This window comes from Eulemur rufifrons, chromosome 28 (assembly GCF_041146395.1).
Source record: "Eulemur rufifrons isolate Redbay chromosome 28, OSU_ERuf_1, whole genome shotgun sequence".
In the NCBI taxonomy this organism is placed as follows: Eukaryota; Metazoa; Chordata; class Mammalia; order Primates; family Lemuridae; genus Eulemur; species Eulemur rufifrons.
The window spans coordinates 59,528,674-59,549,186 of NC_091010.1; the positions used below are offsets into that span (position 1 = coordinate 59,528,674).

Genomic DNA, 20,513 nt, shown 5'->3' on the forward strand with positions numbered 1-20,513 from the left:
TCACTGCACAGGGCTCACTCGGTTACCAGCACTGTATTTGTAGGAAACAGTTACTCTCTGACCACCAGACAATGTGCTCCCCCTAACTCCCTGTTCCCAGCAAGGTAACCCTTCCTCTGACCAGGGGTGACTATTTCAGGGTCAGGTCCTAAACACACCTGAGTGCCTAGGGGCCTCCTATGGGAATCTGGCTTTGGGAGAGAAAGATAGAAAAACAGAGGGCAGACCTTTTGTGTAACCAGAATTTGTCACTTCATCAGGGGGGGCATTGTGGGTGGCCACATTTGCCCTAAAGATGGGGAGCACATAAGATGGGCGTGTAGGCAGAAAGGGTGGGTGGCAATAGGGGCAAAGCAGAGCGAGGGACAAGTTGGGAACGAGAACTGCCAGGCTCCTGATGCTTTCCCCTCCTAGGCTTGGCATCAGGTGTACGTTCTGAGAGCCACCCCGGGATCCCCTAAGTAGAGAAGGTTTAGTTACCTGCAACCAAAAGCCCTAATTCATGCCCTTTTAAAAACAGACATTCTTCCAAGAGCCAAGGCTCAGGGAGATGGGCAAGCACCAATGTCAAGAGCAGGAGCGTGCAAGGAGCTGGGAGTGAAAGCTGGGTCTGGGGTTCAGCTGCTGCGGAGTTTTTCGTTCACAGCAGTTTGATTTGGCACTTGGTTCCTTTGCATTAAGCATTCTTCAAACACTTTCTTAAAATGTAACTCCTGCAGGGAGGGACAAGTCATTAATTTACTAATGATCTTTGTGCCATTTCTGACTTGTTGGGAGTGGCTGGCTGGACTGCTGTGCGGAGAAGGGTTCTGAGGCCATCTCTGAGTTCACTGGAAGGTGTGCAGCAGGGGTCAGCAGAACTGGGTTCTCATCCTGGCTGTGCTAAGTGTTGCAGGGCAGTCTCTTCCCCATCTTGGCCTCAGTTTGCTCATCTGTAAAACAAGAGGGTGGGCCCAGCCCAGATATTTACAACCTGGATCCCATTTGGCTGTAGGTGCCACCCCATGAGCTGTTTTCTGACAATGACTTTCATCTGCCTGATGTTTGGGCTGTAGACAATTTCCTATCCCAACATACAGAGAAGGCTCCTCAAGGACAATGAGAAAAGAAAAAGAAAGGAAGGAAATGGCCAGAGGAATTTAGCCTTTGGCCCAAGGAAATCTGGGGGACAAAGAGAGGCTGGCCCGAGGCCTCAGTCGGCAGGCTTGAGCCCAAATTCCTGCATCTTCCGTGTCCCAAACAGAACCAGGAGCCTGGGTACAGGACCCACTGCCCCTAGTCACAGAGAAACCAAGAAGACCACAGGGTCTGGTTCACAAAAAATAGGAGGCAATAAGGGACATCATTTAATTGCCAGTTTACAGGAGGCAAAGGACCCTGGCAAAACCCACTTCCCTCTGCCATCTCCGGGTGCTAACAGGAGCTCCATCCTGCAGAAATTACTACCCTCCTGGAGCCTCAGTTTTCTGACATTAAAACTGGAATGTAGTAAAACAAACAAACAAACAACAAAAAAAAAAAACTACCCAATGAGTATGCAAACACCTGGAAAGTAAAGCAGTCTCAGAAGCTCAGTTAGTATACTCAGAAAAGAGGTAAAGACGAGAGAAGTGACCAGAGGCTCTTCCTGTTGTATGAGTCATTTGAGGCTCCACACCCCCAATATCAGAGGAAATATTTTCAAATGGACACTCATCCCATATCAAATATAAACACAGATAGTCCTTGACTTAGGATGGCTCAACTCAGGATACTTTCAGCTTTACAACAGACATAACTCTATGGCAAGTCAAGGAGCATCTGCACAAGCCTTTTTCTGCTGTAATGCAGTAAATTTTCCTGAAAATCTTTGCATTCTGCAAAACCACGCCCTAAAAATAACAGGATTCACGGGAAAAACAGAGTTGGTGCATATCACTCAACACCTGTGGAACCTTATTACCAGAATGTTTCCAAAAACAGCAACAGGGGCGCTCACTTCTTAGGAGACCATTCTCATCAAAATTCAAAACACATGCAAGGTGTCACCTGCACCCATGGTTTCCTTATAGGGCAATGCCTTTGCAGCTCCTCCAGCTGCCCTCTCAGCTGCCCCATGGAGCTTAAGAGCATGGAAAGGCACCAAAACAGCCCTGACTTGCACTAAAGGAAGTTTCATCTACAGTTTTTTTTTTTTTTTCGATTCTTCATATATTACTCTTTAATCATGAGAAAGTTCATCCTGATCTATCAAAACACAAACATACTGGGAAAAATTGCAAATGAGCCAACACAACTTTTCCATATACCAACATGATTCCTCTGTTTATCACTTAGAGACACATGTCGTAGCACATAATATTAAGCATAAGACAATCATTATGCACTCACAGAAAGTATTAAAAGGTGAGAAGATCTAACTTGCAAGTAGTTTTAAAACACAAGATAGTTTTTTAAAGTTTGTACTTTTAACATTTCAGTCCGGCTCATTCTGTTAATTAAAAATAGCCACATATACTTTGCAGCTCCTCTCATTAAGAAGTGGAATCGATTTCTCCACCCCTCACATCCAGGCTGGCCTCGCGACTTGCCTTGACCACCAGGATGCAGCGGAAGTGATGTCACATGGCTTCCCGGGAAGGCCTTACGAGGCCTTGCAGCTCCCCCCTCATCCTCTTGCTGCCCTGAGATCACCACAAAAGGAGGCCCAAGCTGGCCTCCTGGAGGATAAAGGACCATGTGGAGAAAGAAATGCAGCTGACAGCCAGCACCAAGAACTGGACTGGTGAGTGAGGTCACCTTGGACTTTCAGCCCATCTGAGCCATCAGAGGGCTGCAGTCACAATGAGTGACCACAGGTAAGACCAGCCAAAAAAGCACCCAACAGAGACCTGCCCACAGAATCATGAGCACATAAAATGACTATTGCTTTAAGCCATTAAATTTGGGGATGGTTTGTTACATAGTAAAAGCAAATATAATGTGACATTTTGTAGACATTTCACTAATTTGTTAATACTTTGACAGTTTTCCCAGCTTGGGAGCCAATAAACCTTTAATGCAGGTCTTAATGACTATGGACCCCTGAGAAGGGGATAAACCAGCCCTGAAGGTGGCAATGTCTCCAAGGACTCCACTGGGACGGAATAAGTCAAGGACTGATGAACAATCCAAACTCTGGGGAGGTAACATGTAGCAGGTGCACGAGTAACCTGACCAACATAAGATTATTGTCCAATGTAAGACTGAGGAACTATTCCCAACATGCAAGCATCTCCTGGGGGAGACAGAGGCTCTCTAACACTCCTAAACCTAGGCAAGACCCCAGTCTTTCTGGCCATGGTAGACTCAATAATGGCCCCTTGGGACCTATGAATATGTTACCTTCCATGACAAAAGGGAGTTTGCAGAGATGATTAAATTGAGGATTTTGAGATGGGGAGATTATCCTGGAGCATCCAGGCAAGCCTTATAAGAAGTCCTTCTATAAGGGTCCTTATAAGGTGGAGGCAAGAGGGGAAGGGACAGCGTCAGCAAGGAGATGTGACGGTGGAAGCAGAGGCTGGAGCGAGGGGCTCTTAAGATGGAGGAAGGATGTATATTCTGTGGACTTTGGGTAGAATGTCCTATAGATGTCAGCCATGCCCATTTGTTCTAGCATTCTATTTAGGTCCATTATGTCTTTGTTTATTTTCTGTTTAGAGGATCTGTCCTGTACTGTCAGTGGGGTGTTAAAGGTGCTGACTCGGGAAAGGGGGGGTGGGGAAAAAAATATGAAACTATTGTTTTTAACTTGCACTGTTCACTTAATAATTTATCATGAATATTTCCCATATTATTTCATATCATTGTACAAGAAATAATGTATACATTATGAGGACATACTGTATCTAACAAGATATACTGTTAGACTCTTTGATTCTGTAAAATTAAATTGAAAAAAAAAAATAAAAAAAAAATAAAAAAAAAATAAAAAAGATGGAGGAAGGGCCACAGGCAAGGAATGCAAGGTGACCTTGGGAGGAGTTTGAAAAGGTAAGGAAATGGATGCTCCCCTAGAGCCCAGAAGGAACACAGCTCTGCCAACACCTTGATTAGCCCAGAGAGACCCATTTTGGACTTATGGGTCCAAAGTGGAAATGTAAAATAATAAACTATTCTAGAAATGTAAAATAATAAACTTATATTGTTTGGGGCCACCAGATTTGTGGTTATGACAGCAATAGGAAATGAATACACTGGATAATTCCTCCTGCCTATAAGAATGTAACTTGGGATGTTTATTCATAATAACAATAACAGATAATATTAGCTAATATTAATTCAGTGTCTACTTCATGACTGACTCTAAGTGTTTTTTTAATAAAAACTCATGTAATCCTCACAAAAACCCTATGAAGAAGACACTGTTATACTCCATATTTCACAGATGAGAAAACTGAGCCAGGGTCACATAGCAGGTAAATGACACAGCCCATATGTGAACCCAGGCAGTCTGGCCCCAGATCCCACTTTTAACTACTATACCTCCCAAATCAACCTAACAATGGTAATAAGAAAATGACTGACACTTACCAAGCACCCTCTGTGTGCCAGGCTCATGCTAAGCACTTTACATATACTCACTCAATTCTCACAGCACCCCAGTAGAGCAAGGATTATTAATCACCCTTGTTTACAGCAGAAGAAATTGAGATTCAGCAATGTTAAACCCAGATGCTAAACACATCTGAACCCAGAAGCGTCTGAGCCCGAAACCCAGGTTTAACCATATGCCCTATGGTCTTTCTCATCCCCCTTGAAGCCCAGATGGCTGAGAAGACAAAGATAAGTAGTGCAACCACGTAATTTATCTTCCAAACTGGGATACTTAGAAAATGAAAGGTGTCACTGTTAATAATTTCACTGGGACAGGAGGCAGAAACTAGAACTATCCCAGCAAACCAGGACAGATGGCCACCCTAAAAATAAGGGGACTAAAATCAAGACCCAAACTCTGCAGTTCTAAGTTTCCTGGAAGGGGTGCCACAGAGCAGCTGCCAGCCCCACAGGACATCCGCAGCTGCCAGGTCACGGTCAAGGCTGGAGGAAGAGGGGTGGTCCTGGCAGAGCTCAGAGCAGCATCTGCAAAACTGCAGGCTGGGAGTCATTTGCAGTAATGGGAATGCAGCAAGGCTCTACAGAGTCTCCTTTGGTGGGGCCGGTTTCATTCTTGGGCATTGCCTGTACTTCCTTGGTCATCTCCTCCACCCTCTCTGTTCTCTCGGGGATGCCCAGGCCCTGGCATCCCTGCCACGTGCTGCTCATTCATTAAAAGCCCCTGATTCCTCCCTGCTATTCTAATTATGCGCAGCAGTAATAAAGAAGCTTTCTCCCTTACCAAAGGGAACTATTTATATGACAAGAGAGCATTTCGCCCCCACAAGATTGAGTCGTCACTCTAAGCCCTGTTGGAATCAAAGCTGCATCTCTTCCAAGATTGCCCAAGCTCTGCCCGCCTCCCCTCCAGCTTGGCCCACTCCTGAGCATCCATGTTTCTAGAAGCACCAATCTGGAGTGGGCAGAATGTGGATGCCATTCCCCACTGCTGTGGGCCCTCATGTCTTGCTGACTGGCACTCACTTAACAAACAGTTAAGACATTTATTGAACACCTACTGTATGCCCTTACTAAGAATATGGAAATGGAAGACATAGTCCCTGCCCTTCTTGGGAGAAAAGGCATTGAGAGAAATAACACAAGGTTTTAGGCTCCATGACTGACTCATAGCAACTGCAGCATCTACTCGCTAGGCGAGTTACAGAATTTGTCAAAGCCCTCAATTGCCTCATTGGCAAAATAGGGTAATGAAAATACCAACCTCATAGGGTTGTTGAAAGAGTCAATGCGATACACACATATAAAGCTGGCATCTCATAGGCACTCAATAAACACTAGTTGGAATCAGCAACAGCTAAGTACCAAAGGCTTCGGGGCCACACAGGCAGATCTTGCCCAGATGGATGAGTCCAGGAAGGCTTCCTGAAAAGTGATACTGGAGCTGAGTTTTGAAGGATGAGTAGGAGTTTGCTAGACAAAGGGACAGTGTCACAGGCAGAGGGAACTGTATGTGTTGAAGGCCAAAAGAGATAACAGGGCTCTGGAAAACACAAGACACTGCAGGGGCATGTACAAGGGGAATTCAGGGATGACCACGCTGCAGACACAGCTGCAGAGGCAGGTGTTGACTCAGAAGTGGGTCCCACGGCCAGAACCCTAACCAGGATTACCCAGAGCATCGTCTTGACCTTTTCTTGGTTCCTTTAGGAGCCACAATCAGTGCCCCTCTGCTTCCATCTGTAGGCTGGTGGCCATAGGAAGTGGGACAGCCACACTCTCCCTGTTGGCCACAGGCTCACTCATTCAGACATTCAACATGATTCCTGAGGGCCTGCGACATGCCAGGCATGTGCTAGGAGAGGCTGCACAGCTCTACCACTGGGCCCCGAGTCCAACGGCCTAGGTCCCAACCCTCACTCAGCCCCTTGCAGCAGTGCGCTGCTAGGACTGGCAGCCTTCTCCTCACTGAAATGGGGGTAACAGGGCCCCTTCATAGAGTCATTCACTCAACAACAAACGAGGGCAGGGCTAAATGAGATAACTCGATATTCCCAAGTTTCAGCATACACTAAATCTTCAATGAATGTCAATGTTTAAAATGTTTATTTTTATTAGGATTAACCAGCAGCATGGTAAAAAATCTCATCACCAAAGCCCAATGCAGAGGCACCCTCAACCCAGGCAAAACTGCCTGCTTGCCACCCCTCTCCTCAACCCCTCGCCCTGGAGAAAATGACTCAGTTTCCACTGCCCACACTGGTCACTGCACTGACTCAGTCACCATAGGAGCTACCCCAGTAGGAACAACTCTGTGCCTCCCCCAGTTGATCTCATCCTTCTAAGGCTCCCGTGTCAACCCACTCAGGTCATGGGGGAGGGGCAGGATTGAAGGTCATCTTAGCCTTTGCTGTCTAACACTCCAGAGACTAAAGGGGATTCATATTTTATAAATTAACTAATTTAAATATCCTGTTAAGGAAATTTACAAACACACGCAAAATAAACAGAATAGTAATGAACCACCACTTCCCATCACACAGATTCAACAACTACCAAAATTCTGCCATTCTTATTCCACCCTCACCTCCACCCACTCACCACCCCACCCCCACTCAACTTGTGGGGGAAGACTTTATGGCCAGCCTTTCCACCATACACCCCAATCTGGACTCCCACTGCTCACAAGTCCCAGCACAGTCTGATATCTATGCCACATACTCTGCTGCACCGAGAGCACCCTAGAAATCCGCCCCTGAAGCACAACCATTTTTATGTCCCTAATAGGATGGTAACCACTGACCACATCCACAGGACTATACAGGGTGGTGCCCTGGAATGTGATGGCCTGGGTCCCAATCAACACTTCCTAGATGTGTGACCTTGGGTAGGTCATTCAACCTGTGTTTAGATTTCCTACTAGTCAAAGGGGAATACTGGTAACAGGTCTGTTGTGAGGCTTAGAAAAATGAAATAATGCATGTTCATTGCCCAGCACAGAATGTGCAATGAGAAAACTTTAGAAATGGATGTGTTGGAGGAGGGGTGAGCAGACTTTGCTCCTATGTGATACTATTAATACTCCCCATTTTACAGATGGGAGCCAGAGACAAGGTAAGTTGCCAGGGATAGCCTGCTCTTCGGGTTGCTCTGTGTCCTAAGTCCATGCACCTGGAGTTCTCACCAGCCACCACAAACTGCAGATCACTGGAAGGGAAGAAACACACTCTAGGACAGACCCAGGTGAGCAGTGGCAGGTGGCCCAGCACACCCAGTATGTGCTTCCTCATCCTGCATGTGGCTCTCTCCCAGCACTGGGGAGACAAGCACACCATGCTCCAGCGTGTGTGTGTGTGTGTGTGTGTGTGTGCAAGGTAGGTGTGCTGAATTTGATTTTACAAGACAAAACAGTGTTGGGGAGGGTGTTGGGGGGTGGGTGGACATTCCTGCTCACTCTTCTAATGTGACAAATCCTATGCCCAATCTTGCATTTGATACAACCACCCACTCTTTATCTCAGCATGAGAGACAAGAAACTGGCTCCCTAACTCTCAAGCTTCAGCAATTCAGACGCCTCTACTTATTCTAATTTTTTTTTTCCAATTTAAAGAAAAAAGTGGGAAAATGAGTCAATTCAGTTGCTGAGTGATGTTCAGACAAAGACAACTGCCAGTCCATCACCGGCGTTTGCCAGCTGAGGAAGGGCAGGGAGGGGGGCAGATTCGGTGCATGTTTGGGCAGGGCCTGGGCTCTTGGTCTCTGCCGCCTCTCCCTGGAGTGAGCCGAGTCAGGATCCCCCAGCCCCCACCCTGCACTCCCCCACCACTGCAGTGCCGCGTGGGGAGGCACCTCCCAGATCCGCAGGAACAATGGGGCTGGGGAGGGGGCAGGTGCGGCTCAGAGCGCAGCAGAGGGTGGGGGCCGCCGACAGCAAGACAGGGAACGCAGCACCGATGGTGGCAGCGCTGCCACTGGACTCAGTTTCTCTGGCTTTGGAGTCCCCGCAGAGCCAAGCGCTCTTTTCTTGGCTGGATCGCCCTTACGTCCGGGCATTTTAATTTCATCCTCCCCAGGCGGCTTGCCGGTCGCTCGGGGAACGCTCCCGGGCCGCGCTCCCCTCCGGCCGCCGCTCCGGCCAAGGCCCTGCAGGTCGGGGACGCGCGGCGCCTCAGTGCGCCCAACTTTCCTCACTTGGGACCCACAGGAAGACCGGAATCCTGGCCAGCCCGTCCCCTCCGTGGACGAAGCTTTGATTTATAGCCCGGGCTCCGAGACCTGCTCCTCCTCTTCTTGCAACCGCCTTCCCTGGTCCTCTCCGGCTCCCCCACCCCTCTGAGCCCTAATCATGCTCCCCAAAGAAAGCGGCCCTGGCACATTTGCAAAATGTGAGCATCCGTCCTCCGCACTGGGCCCCTCCCCTTGCCCTCGGCAAGGAGGGGACAGTGGAGCCCCCACCGCTTCACCACTTCGCCCTTCCCGGGCCCAGAGAATCCCTGGGGATGGGCGGGGAGGTGGGTGGGATGCCATTTGGCTGCAGCCCCCACTGTTGGCGCCAGCATCGGGCCGGGCCGGATGGGATGAGGGGACAGGTCCAAATCTCAGATTGCCCCCAGGCGACCACTCGTGCCTCGCTGAGTCACGAAAATTAGCCGCTAGGTGTACCCGGCCACCCGGCCGCCGGCCCTTTACCAGGCAAGTGTTGGCCACTCCAGCACAGCGCACAGGGGATGGAACCGGAGGGCGGTTCTCACCCGCTCTCGCTCCTGGTCCCGCAGGAGGCGCCACCCGGCTCGGCAGGGACGGCCAGCGTGCCCCAGCTGGGGCTGCGGTCCCCGCTGCAGTGTCCGTACCCCCGGCCGGGAGCGCAGCACGTAACGGGCAGGCCGCCTCTTGTCCCCTGGACCCCCAGCCCCGCCGCGCTGCCGTCTCCCCGTGCCCCCCGTGACAGCAAGATGGGGCGGGTGCACCCACTTTTGCACGGCCCGCAAGCGGGCTGCGGGTGCGGGCCAAGCGCGCCTCATCCCTCCCTTGCCCTGCCAGCTGCAGCCGCAGGACCCGCACCCTGCACTCACCACGGGGCCCCGCATCGCTGCCACCGGCCTCCTTGTCCGCCATAGTCGCGCAGCCCCGGCCCGCGAGAGGAGCCTTCGGCGCAGCGCCTGTGCCTGTGCGGGTCCCTGTCCGCGTCCTCGATGGCGCTCGGGCCGGGTCTGAGCCGCTGGGTAGCCAGAGCACTGCTCTGACGCGGCCGCCGCGGCAGCCCGGGCTCCTCCCCGTGCTCCTCCCCGGTCCGCCCCGCGCCCCGCCCCGCCGAGCCCGGGCCGCCTGGGGAAGGCCGGGGAAGGCGGGCGCGGCGAAGGGCCGGGCCGAGAGCTCCGCGCCCCGCCCGCCGGGAGCCGCCCCTGCGAGGCCCGGCCCCCTCCTCTCTCTGGCTCGGGAACCCAGCTCTCGCCCCAGCGTCCGCGGGCGGGAGTGATGGTGCGTCCGGGGCCCGCGGGTCCCCAACTGGCCGGACGCAGGCGCGGCGGGGGGCCGATTTCAGTCCCTCAGGCCCCCTGCGCGTCAGCTCCTTGGAAGGCACCGAATGGCAGGGCCTGAAGCCCTTCAGCAAGCACCGAGCACACGCCGCACTCTCCCGGGGACGCCTGCTCCAGTCCCCACCAGTTTCTCTCTCTCCCCAAGAGGAGCGGTCCAGGGCCCGTGCAAGGGCGAGCTGGGCGGACCCGGCACAGCCAGCATCCAGGCCGCAAACCGAGGACCTGCGCGGGACCGTGCCCAGGGCACCGCCGCGGGCATCCGCCTCCAGGCCGCCTGAGGGACTCCATGGCAACTCGGGACCCAGGGAGGCGCTTGCCTTGGAGGCTGAGTCGCGCCTTCCATATACGGGCTCTAGCCGGGGCCCCTCCTTAGAAGTCTGAGAATAACGACATTAATAATGCAAAGGCTTTAGCGGTGAATGATTCATAACCCCTGTCCTCCTGCTCCGCCACACACACGCGCCGCTGGCCCCTGTTTGGGATTGGCCAGCCTGTCTTGGTAACGACTAACGACCACCGTTATTGGGTCCGTTCCAGGTGCCTGGCACTGTGCCAGGTGCTCAAGTGTTTTATCTCCTTTCCTCCTCATAACTAACATTGTGCAGAGGAGGAAACTGAAGGTTGTTAGGATTAAGCCACCGTCCCAACATCACACACAGCGAGCAAGTGACCCAGCTGGGATTCCCGCCCAGTGTAACCAGCAGCTATCCCTCACTTCCTGGGATGGATGGCATCTCCCAAAGGGCACTGAGGGGAGGCTTCATTGTGCAGCCCCATTATGGATGACAGGGTGGGCAGTGAGCTGCTTGGGAGAGCCCGGGGACCAGGCTCTGCTCAGAAAGCGATGGTAAAGCAACAAGTTCAAAAGATGAAATTTGTCTTCCGGCTGCCTGCCTTAAAAATCCCAAATACAGTCCCTGACTGTGTGTGAGACCACGGTCAAGTTACTTGACCTCTATGAGCCTCAACACCCTCATCTGTGAAATGGGTACAACAGGAGAACCCACTTCGGAAGACTGAAGAGGATTAGATGAGATAATGCACATAACGCGCCCAGCTTGGGATCTAGCACACACAGTAAACAGTCCAAAAAGCATCAGCTATTAAATTGAAGGCATCTTTTTAACAGCAGACAACAGCCAGTTGTGCAGGGCAGTGGGCAGTGGAGAGTACATGGGAGCGGGCACAATGTGTTCCCACAGAGCATCCTCTCCCCCCTAAGGCTGCTTGCTGGTTGAAATGACACTCTGCCATCTCAGAGGAAGACTCAAGAGATATTTTCAGTGAATGGCCTGGAGGCCGGGAGCATGCGGCCCCCAAAGGCAGACGGGAGGAAGGGTTGGTGCAGTCGTCCCAGGCAATGGCCAGGCAGGCTCCGGGCGCAGTGGGAAAGGGCTGGTCCAACCCTTCATTGACCCACAGCTGCCTTCCCAGTTCTGCTCATATCTTCCCACTGAGTGGAGCTGGCCGGGCTAAGGCCACATGGGTTAGAACAAGAGAGGGCAGGGACAGTCACTGGCACTCTGTCCACTGAGTAAGTGTCACATGGACACACACCTGAACAGTGATGCCAGAAAGAGCTTGCGATTAAACATGGTTCTCATTGAGTCTCTCTGTGCTCAAAACCATGCTGGGCTTTCCCTATCTACAGGAAAAGCCCTAACTCTTTAGTGTGACATTCAACACCTTTGACAATAGTGAGCCCCAACCTTCCTCTTCTGCAGTCTCTCTCCCAAGAAGCCTTCCTCTGCCATGGTTACAAGCTGCTTCTCTCTCCATGTCTGGCGCACCCTTCACTTCCCTCCTCCACCTGCCCACATCCAGGCATCCTTCAGGGCTCCTGTCCAACACCACTGGCACAGGGAAACCTTCTAGAATACCGCCCCCAGCCCCAGGCTCCCATGGTATGCTGTGTACCCACACACCTTTGTTTTCTCCTCTGCACACTCCGCTGCCAGCTCAGCATGCAGAAGGCTCCTCTGTCTGCCTGTGGGGACGCCCACCTCCACACCCAGGCTGGACCTTCCTCCAGGCTTCCAGATCTCCTGGGAATCTCCTCAGGATGCCCCCAGGCCCCTCACACTCAAGCGAAGTCCAGCTCGTCCTCTCCTGCCCTCCCTCCTAGGACCTGAATCTCTACAAAGGCAACACCACCCACCAGCAACCAAGCCACGTGCCTGGGCCTCAGCTCAACACTCCTCCCTCAGGGTCCATCCAGGTTCAGTCAATCTCCAAGTCAAGCATTGCCCAGAGAGCCTCTCTTCTCTCTCTTCCTGTGCATCCTCATCGCCACCACCCTTATCCAGATGCCCGTCACTTCTCCCTGCCCATGTGTCTGCCCCAGCCTGCTCACGGCTCCCCTGCCCTTCTGTCCCACCCTTCGGACAGTCTTTGTGAATCTGGTCTGCCCTGGCCTTGCTCCAGCTCCAGCTCCCGCACCCTGACTCCTTCGCTCCCTCCCACACACCCCTGCCTCTCTCTGGCTGGGATTTCAAAGAGATTGAAATGAGCTTGATGCCTGGATCACCCATCCCTCATCCCACCACCCCCAGCAACCTGGGGAACCATTTCTGCTCCTCAGCATAGACCGCCCGAGTCCAGGAAGCCTTTCCTGCACCCCACACCGGGCAGGGCACCTCTCCTCAGTGTCCTTGTGGCACTGTGTTCCTCCCCATCACGGACCTGACCCCAGGGCATCAGGATGTTGGCCTTGTCAGCCTGTCAGAACCAGCAGGAACCCCGCAGCCCCCACCCCTCTGCCTCCTGCTGTGCAAAGGCCTTGGGCGCCATCTGCCCTCACTGAACCGCCCCCCAGCAGCAGTGACATGAGGGCGCGTGAGGAGGATGGGAGATGACATCCAGTCCCTAGTGCTGGCGGCAGAGAGACGGACAGTTGTGATTTTCAGGGGAGCATGAAAGGCAACACACACTGTGCCTCGAGTTTGCCCTCACGGTTTCATACTTGTCACGCTAATTACCATGTGCCCTGGTGAGCACTCATTCCACCAGCAAGGTGCTGCTGTGGTCTCACCTAGTTCTCAGGGTGGCCCTCGCCGTCTTGTTCAGACATCCTCTGGCCATCAGCAGCAGGACTGGGGTTCAAGGCCAAGCCCAGTTCCATGTCACTGACATCCAAGAAGGGCTCCCACGGTCCTCCCTGGACCCAACAGCAGCCAGAACGAGATCACATCACTCTATAGCTACCAGCTGCTACATGAACTGGCCTCCTGACCCCCAGAGACCTCAGCTCCCTCCACCCTCCCATCCCCCCAGCCCCAACACACTCAGACAGACCTGCTTTGAACATGCCAAATCAGGTCCCACCTCAGGGCCACTGCCCAGGACACATCTCCCAAGAGAATCATCACGTGGCTCACTTGCCCCAGACCACCTCATCTGAAACTGCAGCCTCACCCCACTAGGAAGGAAGCCCTGGGAGAGCAGGACTGTGGCTGCATTGCCCACGTCTGCATCCTGTGTCTAGAACAGCACCCGGCACGTGGCAGGCACTCAGAGGCTTGGTGCAGGACTGGCTAAATCAGTCAGTGACGCAGGAACACAACGGGCTTTGCCCAGCAGGGAGGACAAAGCCCACCATGCGGAATTCCGCCTGATGCCGGGGAGCTCACATGCCTTTCTGCAACCCCAGCTACCTCGAGGCGTGCCGGACTCACGGGAGGGTGCCCTGCACCAAGTTCCTCAAGATCCGCTCCAAAGACTCCTCCTCCCAGTGCTCTCTGTGGACACACCACAGCACGTCTGTGCAATGTCCTCTTTACCCTCTGGGCCATCAGGGCCCAGGCTGTGGGCTGTGATGGTGGGTGCTGAGACTGTTACACATCTTGGTTGGACACCTGAATCCCAAAAAGTGGCCCAGCCCAGAGCCAAGTCACCAGCTTCTAGTCCCCTGCATGTTGGTCACTCCAGGCTTGGGGGCCTGCCCTAAGGTCTCTAAAGAGCCACCGGTTTTGCCAGGTAACCCTGTCTCCTCCTACAGGTCTCAGCTTGGATGTCACTTCCTTCAGGACACCACCTGGCCCTCCAAGACAGCATGAGGCCCTTCCTCTGTCCTCTGTGCCCAACCCCTACCCCCCATGCCCTCCTATTGTAGCACTAATCACAACTCTGAGGTCAGCATTATCATTAAGCCCATTGTATAGATGTCAAAACTGAGGCACAGAAAGGTCACTGAGCTAAGAAGCTACAGAGCGGAGACCAAACCTCTGGGATGAGAACTCAGGCCTTTCCAACTTTAGGTTGCCCATCTCCCCCTCTAGCTGCATTGTCCATGCAGCGCCTGGCACAGAGAGCTACATGTTGAAGGAAAACTGCTCCCTCAGCTCCAGGCTGTCCTCATCCTCCCCAGGATCCTCTTCACCCACTGGCCTACAGACACTCCCTGCCAGCAGACACCCTCCCTGCAACCCCCACTCCCATCATACCAATTCATGCAAACAGAAGCCAGAGCCCAGAGGCAGGCCCAGCTAACTCCACCAGGCAGCCATGACACACTGTCGCCTGTACTGCCTGCCAACTGTGGAAGGGGCCAGACCCACTGGACCTCTGGGTGGTGCGGGAGGCAGCCCAGTCCTCTGGCCCCCAGCTCAAAAGACACTGAGAAACGCTTGCTGGTCAGGAGCAGGTACACGCAAGGGACAGCAGAGGGAGCAGAGCGGAGGAGAGCACGGGCTCAGCTGCTCCCTGACCCTCAGGGGACCTGGGGACACACCTCTGTGGGTCCTTGTAAAAAGGACCCAATAATCGTAGGGATGATAATTATGGGAGGTAACGTATGTTAAACATTTTGTTTAGGGCTGGGCTATATATGTGGCAGTTAATATGACTTACTAATTTACATATTTGGACCACAAATGCCTTCTCCTTGTGTATTATAAATTACAGAATGGATCTAGGCAAAATTGTCTGGGCTGGTGAAGATACATAGAAGACAAGGGAGTGAGTAGCTTTTTCTTTTTCATGTTTATTTAAAAAAATTTTTTTTTAAGTTTAAGAAACACTGATACTAGTTCAAATCTGAACTTCTACAAAGGAAGCATCCTATAAAAGCTGCCTTGGACTTTATGCTGTGCCACCAGAATCCCGTCTATCAATTGAATATCATAAAAGTGACTCCTTTATAACACGACCAATATTCACGATGTGCTAAAGCAACATAAAAACTTACAGGGAAAGCCCGGACATAGGTCAGACTCCTTCCCCTCCAAAAGTCAGTGCATTTCAAATATCAAACCTTTCAGCTGATTCCTGGTGGCCAGTGTATACATCCTCTCCCCGTCTTGGTTTTCCGCCCCATCTGGTGTGAATCAGCCTCTCCATTAACATTCCAAAACATACTTCACATATACATGTGCTGCCACATGACTCTTCCAGAGAAAAACGCAAGGGCCAGAGGAAATTATTTCTCCAAATATCACAATCACTCAGGCCTGCAATGTAAACTTTAGAAATGCCTTCTCAGGTAATGGAGGGTTATCCAAATATTTTTCATGTTTCCAACAGCAAAAGATCGTCTCTGCTTACTTTCTCAGCGGCATGCTCAGCCTGCTCAAACTCTGGCCCTGCAGACTCCTGGTTCATTAATAAGACAGGACATTCCAGAAGCCACATCTCAAGGAGGACAATGCAAAGGGAGGCAAGGTTCAGAGGAGGAAAACTGAAATGATCACGTGGCCAGGAGTGCTTTCACACGAACCAGACTATAAGGGCAAAAGGCTTCATATTATAGAGGAAAAGTACTTTTCTCTTCTTCAGCCCACAGCGCAGCACCTGGCTCACAGCAGGTGCTCGTAAATGTTTGTGGAAGAAATGAATGAATGGTCCAGTAGAATAATGTAACTGGACTGGAAACCGGGGCCCAGAGAAGGTAAATCTTTGTTCAAAGGCACACAATTATTGACAGAGCTAGGGCCAAACTCCAGCTTGACTCTCATTGTCCCTCTCTGCAAAAGGCCAAGTGGAAGATGGCTCGTTCTAGCTGCCATGGATTAGTGATGACTGCTGGGGCCCTGGAAAGGGCAGGAGGCCCTTTCCAGCTCCCTGGGTGTGAATGCGGTGATGGATTAACAATGCCTGCCCCCAGGAGGGCGTGAGAACTGTGGTATCCAGCGCATGGTCTTGCCCTTCCTGGGACCCTTTGGCCTCCAGGATCCCTCCTCTCTAGAATTCTATAACAGGCAAAGACCAGCATGGTGCATTGTACAAAAGTAAATCTGAGTGCATCCGGCCACCTGCAGCTTCAAATGCTAAGAAAGGCCTCTGAAAAATCAAATCTCCCTTATTCATGGCACTGCCCTGGTCACCGCAATCCTAGAGCTGCCTATCTAGATGGTTCTACCCCATCCCGGGAACGTTTGTGCATCCTAGATAGAGGCAGGCTGCTGTGCCTCTAGGGCTGCACAGTTGTGTATATTCTTCCTGGTGGCAGGTGCATGGTCACAGGATTTGCCTGGAGAGATGCAGGCAGCCCTCAGCTGAACCTGGAGTGACAGTGTTATCCGGACCAGAGGGCTGAGAGCTTTGGCAGCATCATCAAAGAGCAATGCTTGAACAAGTCTCCAAAAACAGCAGAGTTAGGAATGTACCAGTAAGACACCATCCTCAGTGCTACACTTCTCAGGGAAACCAGTACAACTGGGAGTGACTCCTGCAAGAATGAGCCCAAATGTTGTCTGTTTGGGGGTCACTGGGTTCCTGGTCACAGCCCTGTGGAAGCTGGGGCTAGTCACTTGTCCCTGGGCCTCAGTTTCCTCATTTGTTAAAGCAGGCCAGCTCTTCCCTGTCTTACCCTCTGCTGACCCCTACTCCTACCCTGTATCACCTGACACACCTTGAAGGGCACCTCCCTGACCCCACCTATGGTTTCATATCGTATCATGCCACCCTGTTTGTCCACAGCACTTACATACTTTGAAGTCATTTTGCATATTTGTATACTGTGAGCCTTCCCACTAGCACTTCCCACTGTGGGCAGTGGTAAGAATGAACATTTATCAAGCGCCTACTGTATGCTGAACATTGTTCTGGGTCCCTCACATCTATTGCCCCATTCGTCTTCGCAGCAATGCAGATGAAGAACAATACTGTTGTCCGCATTTTACAGATAAGGAAACTGAGGCCTGGAGATTAAGTACTCAGCCATAGTTATCCAAGGAGCAACTGAAGAGAAAGAATTAGTCTGATCTCAGTAGAACACCCATGTCTATCATGCCTCCATCTGTGCAGGGCCATGTCCCCAGCACCTCGCCCAGCCCCTGGCACATAACAGGGCCTCAAGAAACATGCTGAGTGAATGAATGAATGAATGAATGAGCAAATTGGAAGACAGAATCACAGTTTACAAAGCACCCTCACACCTCTCCTCTGGCTTGAATCATGTAACTGCACTGGGAGGGAAGCATCACTATTCCTGACTTTTTAAAGATGAGAAAACTGAGACTGAATAACCCTGCCCTGAGGCGGCAAGTCTATGGGGCTGCTTTAAGCCATTCAGTTTTTTTCAAATCTTGTGCTTTATTGAAAAGTTGCATATACGTTTTACATTCTATTCTACAATATATATGTGCTTGTTTTCTAAACAAAACTAACATCTTATTAATAGATTTCTATTATTTGTTTTTTTAAATGTTTTATTGTGAAAAAATGTGCATCCACAAAAATAGAATGCTATAATGAATTCACAGGTACCCATCACTCAAATTACTTAAAAACCAACTATTAAAGTGAAATTGACTCTCCCAGGAAGAAATAACAGTAGCTGTCATTACTTAATTTTCACAGTCCTCCCTCTGAGAAGATCACAGTCACACTGGCATCTGTTTCAGATGGGGATGTGGAGGGAGGTGAGCTCAAGTCACTTGCTTGAAGTCTTGGAGCCCTAAGTGGCACAGCCAGCCAGGAGTCACCCAGGGCTGGTCTGCTTAACCACCAAGTGGCCCTGCAAAGAGCCCCGGAGGTGGAATAAGTGCTCTAAAACCAGTCAAGAAAATGCGTCCATTTTTGTCCTCTTTCTTTTAAACCTAGAGTTTGCATTAAAGCCACACAGTTTCCAGAAGCATCGCACTCCAAGTCAGCCAGGACACTGGGTCATCTCTCCCTCCTCTCCTTCATTCATTGTCATTCATTCTCTCCTTCTGTCAGACATGTGCAGGCCCCTCACTGTGCTGGGACTTAGAGTCTGACTGGCCCAGCCTTCAAGGAGCACCCAGCCTGGGTGAAAAGGAAAGAAACAAGGAAGATCTCAACCAGCACCTTCGTGTCTGAAATTTACAAGGAAATCGCTTTGGGCCTCACCTACCCTGTGTCCCCTCCATCAGGAAGCAAGGGAAGAGGGCAGGGAGCAGAGTGGTTCAGGATGTGGGCCAGGGAATTAGATTTAATACTTGGGCTTCAATCCCAGCTCCAGCCCTCCCTAGCTGTGTGGCCTTGAGTGAGTCACCAAACCTCTCTGATTCACTTCTAAAAGAGGGTTGGCAAAGCTCCCATATACTAGAGACATTGGAACATTACCTTAGTCCAATTTCTGCAGCAAAGTGAGCTTCCCATAAACGTTGGTCATTATAATTGGCATTACCCATAACCCAATCTCTAATGAGTCCCAACTTGCGGAGTGTGGCAGGAGCTTTGTAAAAGAGTATAAACATTTTTGAGCCCACTAGGATATTTCTCTTAACAAGTGTTATTATATTTCCTTGGAAAGTCTGTAAATCTGGAAAATAAATAAAATAAAAATTCTCAGCCTTCCCCACTCAGCTGGCCAAGGGATGTTGGCCACGTGTGAGAAGAACAATCTGGCAGTCAGTGGAGCAGAGACAAAGACGCCCTGTTGTGTCTCAGCCCAGTGCTGGCACGCTGGCACAAATTCCACAATCCTACAGGGCAAACCCACGGGCAGTGTGGCCAGGATGGCCGGAGCAGGGGCTTCGGTCTCAGACAAGCCTAGGTCTTGCCCAGCCTCTCTCCAGGACCTCTTCCTGGGTGGGTACGGACCAAGAGGACCCCAGACGGATACCTGGCACATAGCAAGCACCTCACGATCAATGATGAGAGAACACCAGACCTGGTCTCAGGACCCCTGACTCCAAGACCAGGCTCTGTCATTCTCTGTGTGGTCTTGGGCAGGTCACCCAGCCTCTCTGAAGCCCAGTCTCCCCATCTGTACCATGAGGATAAAAATCATACTTATTATTCTCGCCTCATCCTGCCTGTTACAGACCTGGTGTGGAATCCCAACTCTGCCCCTTCTTAGTTTGTGATCTTAATTACTGTAAGCCTTATTTTCCTCATCTGTGAAATGGGAATAATTATTGCACTGATCTTCCAGGGCTGTTGTGAAGATTGAATGAGGTAATGTGTGAAATGCTTGGTCTGGAGTCCGGCACATGGTAAGTGCTCAATGACGGAGAACAGGCACTCCTTGGTAGAGAACGGCTGTGCCACTTATCTTCTAATAATCCTAATAATCAGTTCCCTTCTGTGTTTGCTCATTTGCCGCTGGACACTAAGCCAAGCCCTCGACTATCTCATTTCACTTTCCCAAGGGAGCCAGCCTTGTACCCACGATGACGGGGAATATCCCTCTTGGGCAATATGGTGGGTCCACCAGCCAGATCTTCCCTGCCTCACCCTAGCAGGGGTCGGCTACATGCAATTTTGTCTCCAGTGGCTACACAGCCAGGTGATGGCCCAAAACTCCTCCACCAAAAGCCAGAAGCCTGTACCTAGACAGTCTTCACCTGTAAAATGCGGTAAAACATGCCATCCTAACCCCCTGGCTTGCCATGAGTATGGACAGGGCTAAGATCTGGACAGAGGTAAGAGGGTTAAATGAAAGAAATTATTTACTTCATCCCTAAAAAGGTTTGTCATTTTGTCCATTTTCTATTTTGTCTGGTATCCTGATAAAGTTCTGATAAAGTATGGAGCAAAAGAAGTACAGAAAAAAAAAATCAAAATATTAACCTTAAAAATGTTAAGTTCCTAGTTTTCAGAAACTAAAAAATTTGAGGATAAGAAGAACACTGGACAAAGAAATAGGTTGCATCAATGTGATCTAACAGCTGTGTACGTGTGTGTGTGCATGTGTATACGGGCATGTGTCCTTGAGTCTCAAAGTTCAAGAGCTGAATACTCAAGCCACACAGAAATATTTCCAAAAAGAAATAGACAGTTAAATAAACACATGAAAAAACGATCAATCTCATCAGTAATTTCTGTGTGCATATATGGTTAAGCATGTATTAATAGGGTAAACTATAAAACAACAATATCTAATGATGAGATAAATGGTGGTGTTTATACTTTCATACACACCTAGATAGCACCATCACAAGCTAAGTGGCTTCATATTTTGGAAAATCATATGGGAACATTTAAAATGCTTTG

The 20,513-nt window shown here is 50.8% G+C and overlaps 1 protein-coding gene across 2 annotated transcripts in view; it reads right to left on the bottom strand.

Annotated features, from left to right (window-relative positions):
* HSPA12A (heat shock protein family A (Hsp70) member 12A) overlaps window positions 1-20,513 on the bottom strand; it is a 128,285-nt gene that overhangs the window by 50,344 nt on the left and 57,428 nt on the right. Inside the window, exon 1 of one of the 2 annotated variants that reach the window (XM_069460012.1) lies at window positions 9,648-9,706. The exons of the other annotated variant lie outside the window; for it this stretch is intronic. Within the exon in view, the coding sequence (XP_069316113.1) occupies window positions 9,648-9,690 (43 nt within the window). The 5' untranslated portion in view covers window positions 9,691-9,706. Of the gene's footprint in view, window positions 1-9,647; window positions 9,707-20,513 lie in introns of those variants that run through there. 2 annotated transcript variants of the gene reach the window in all.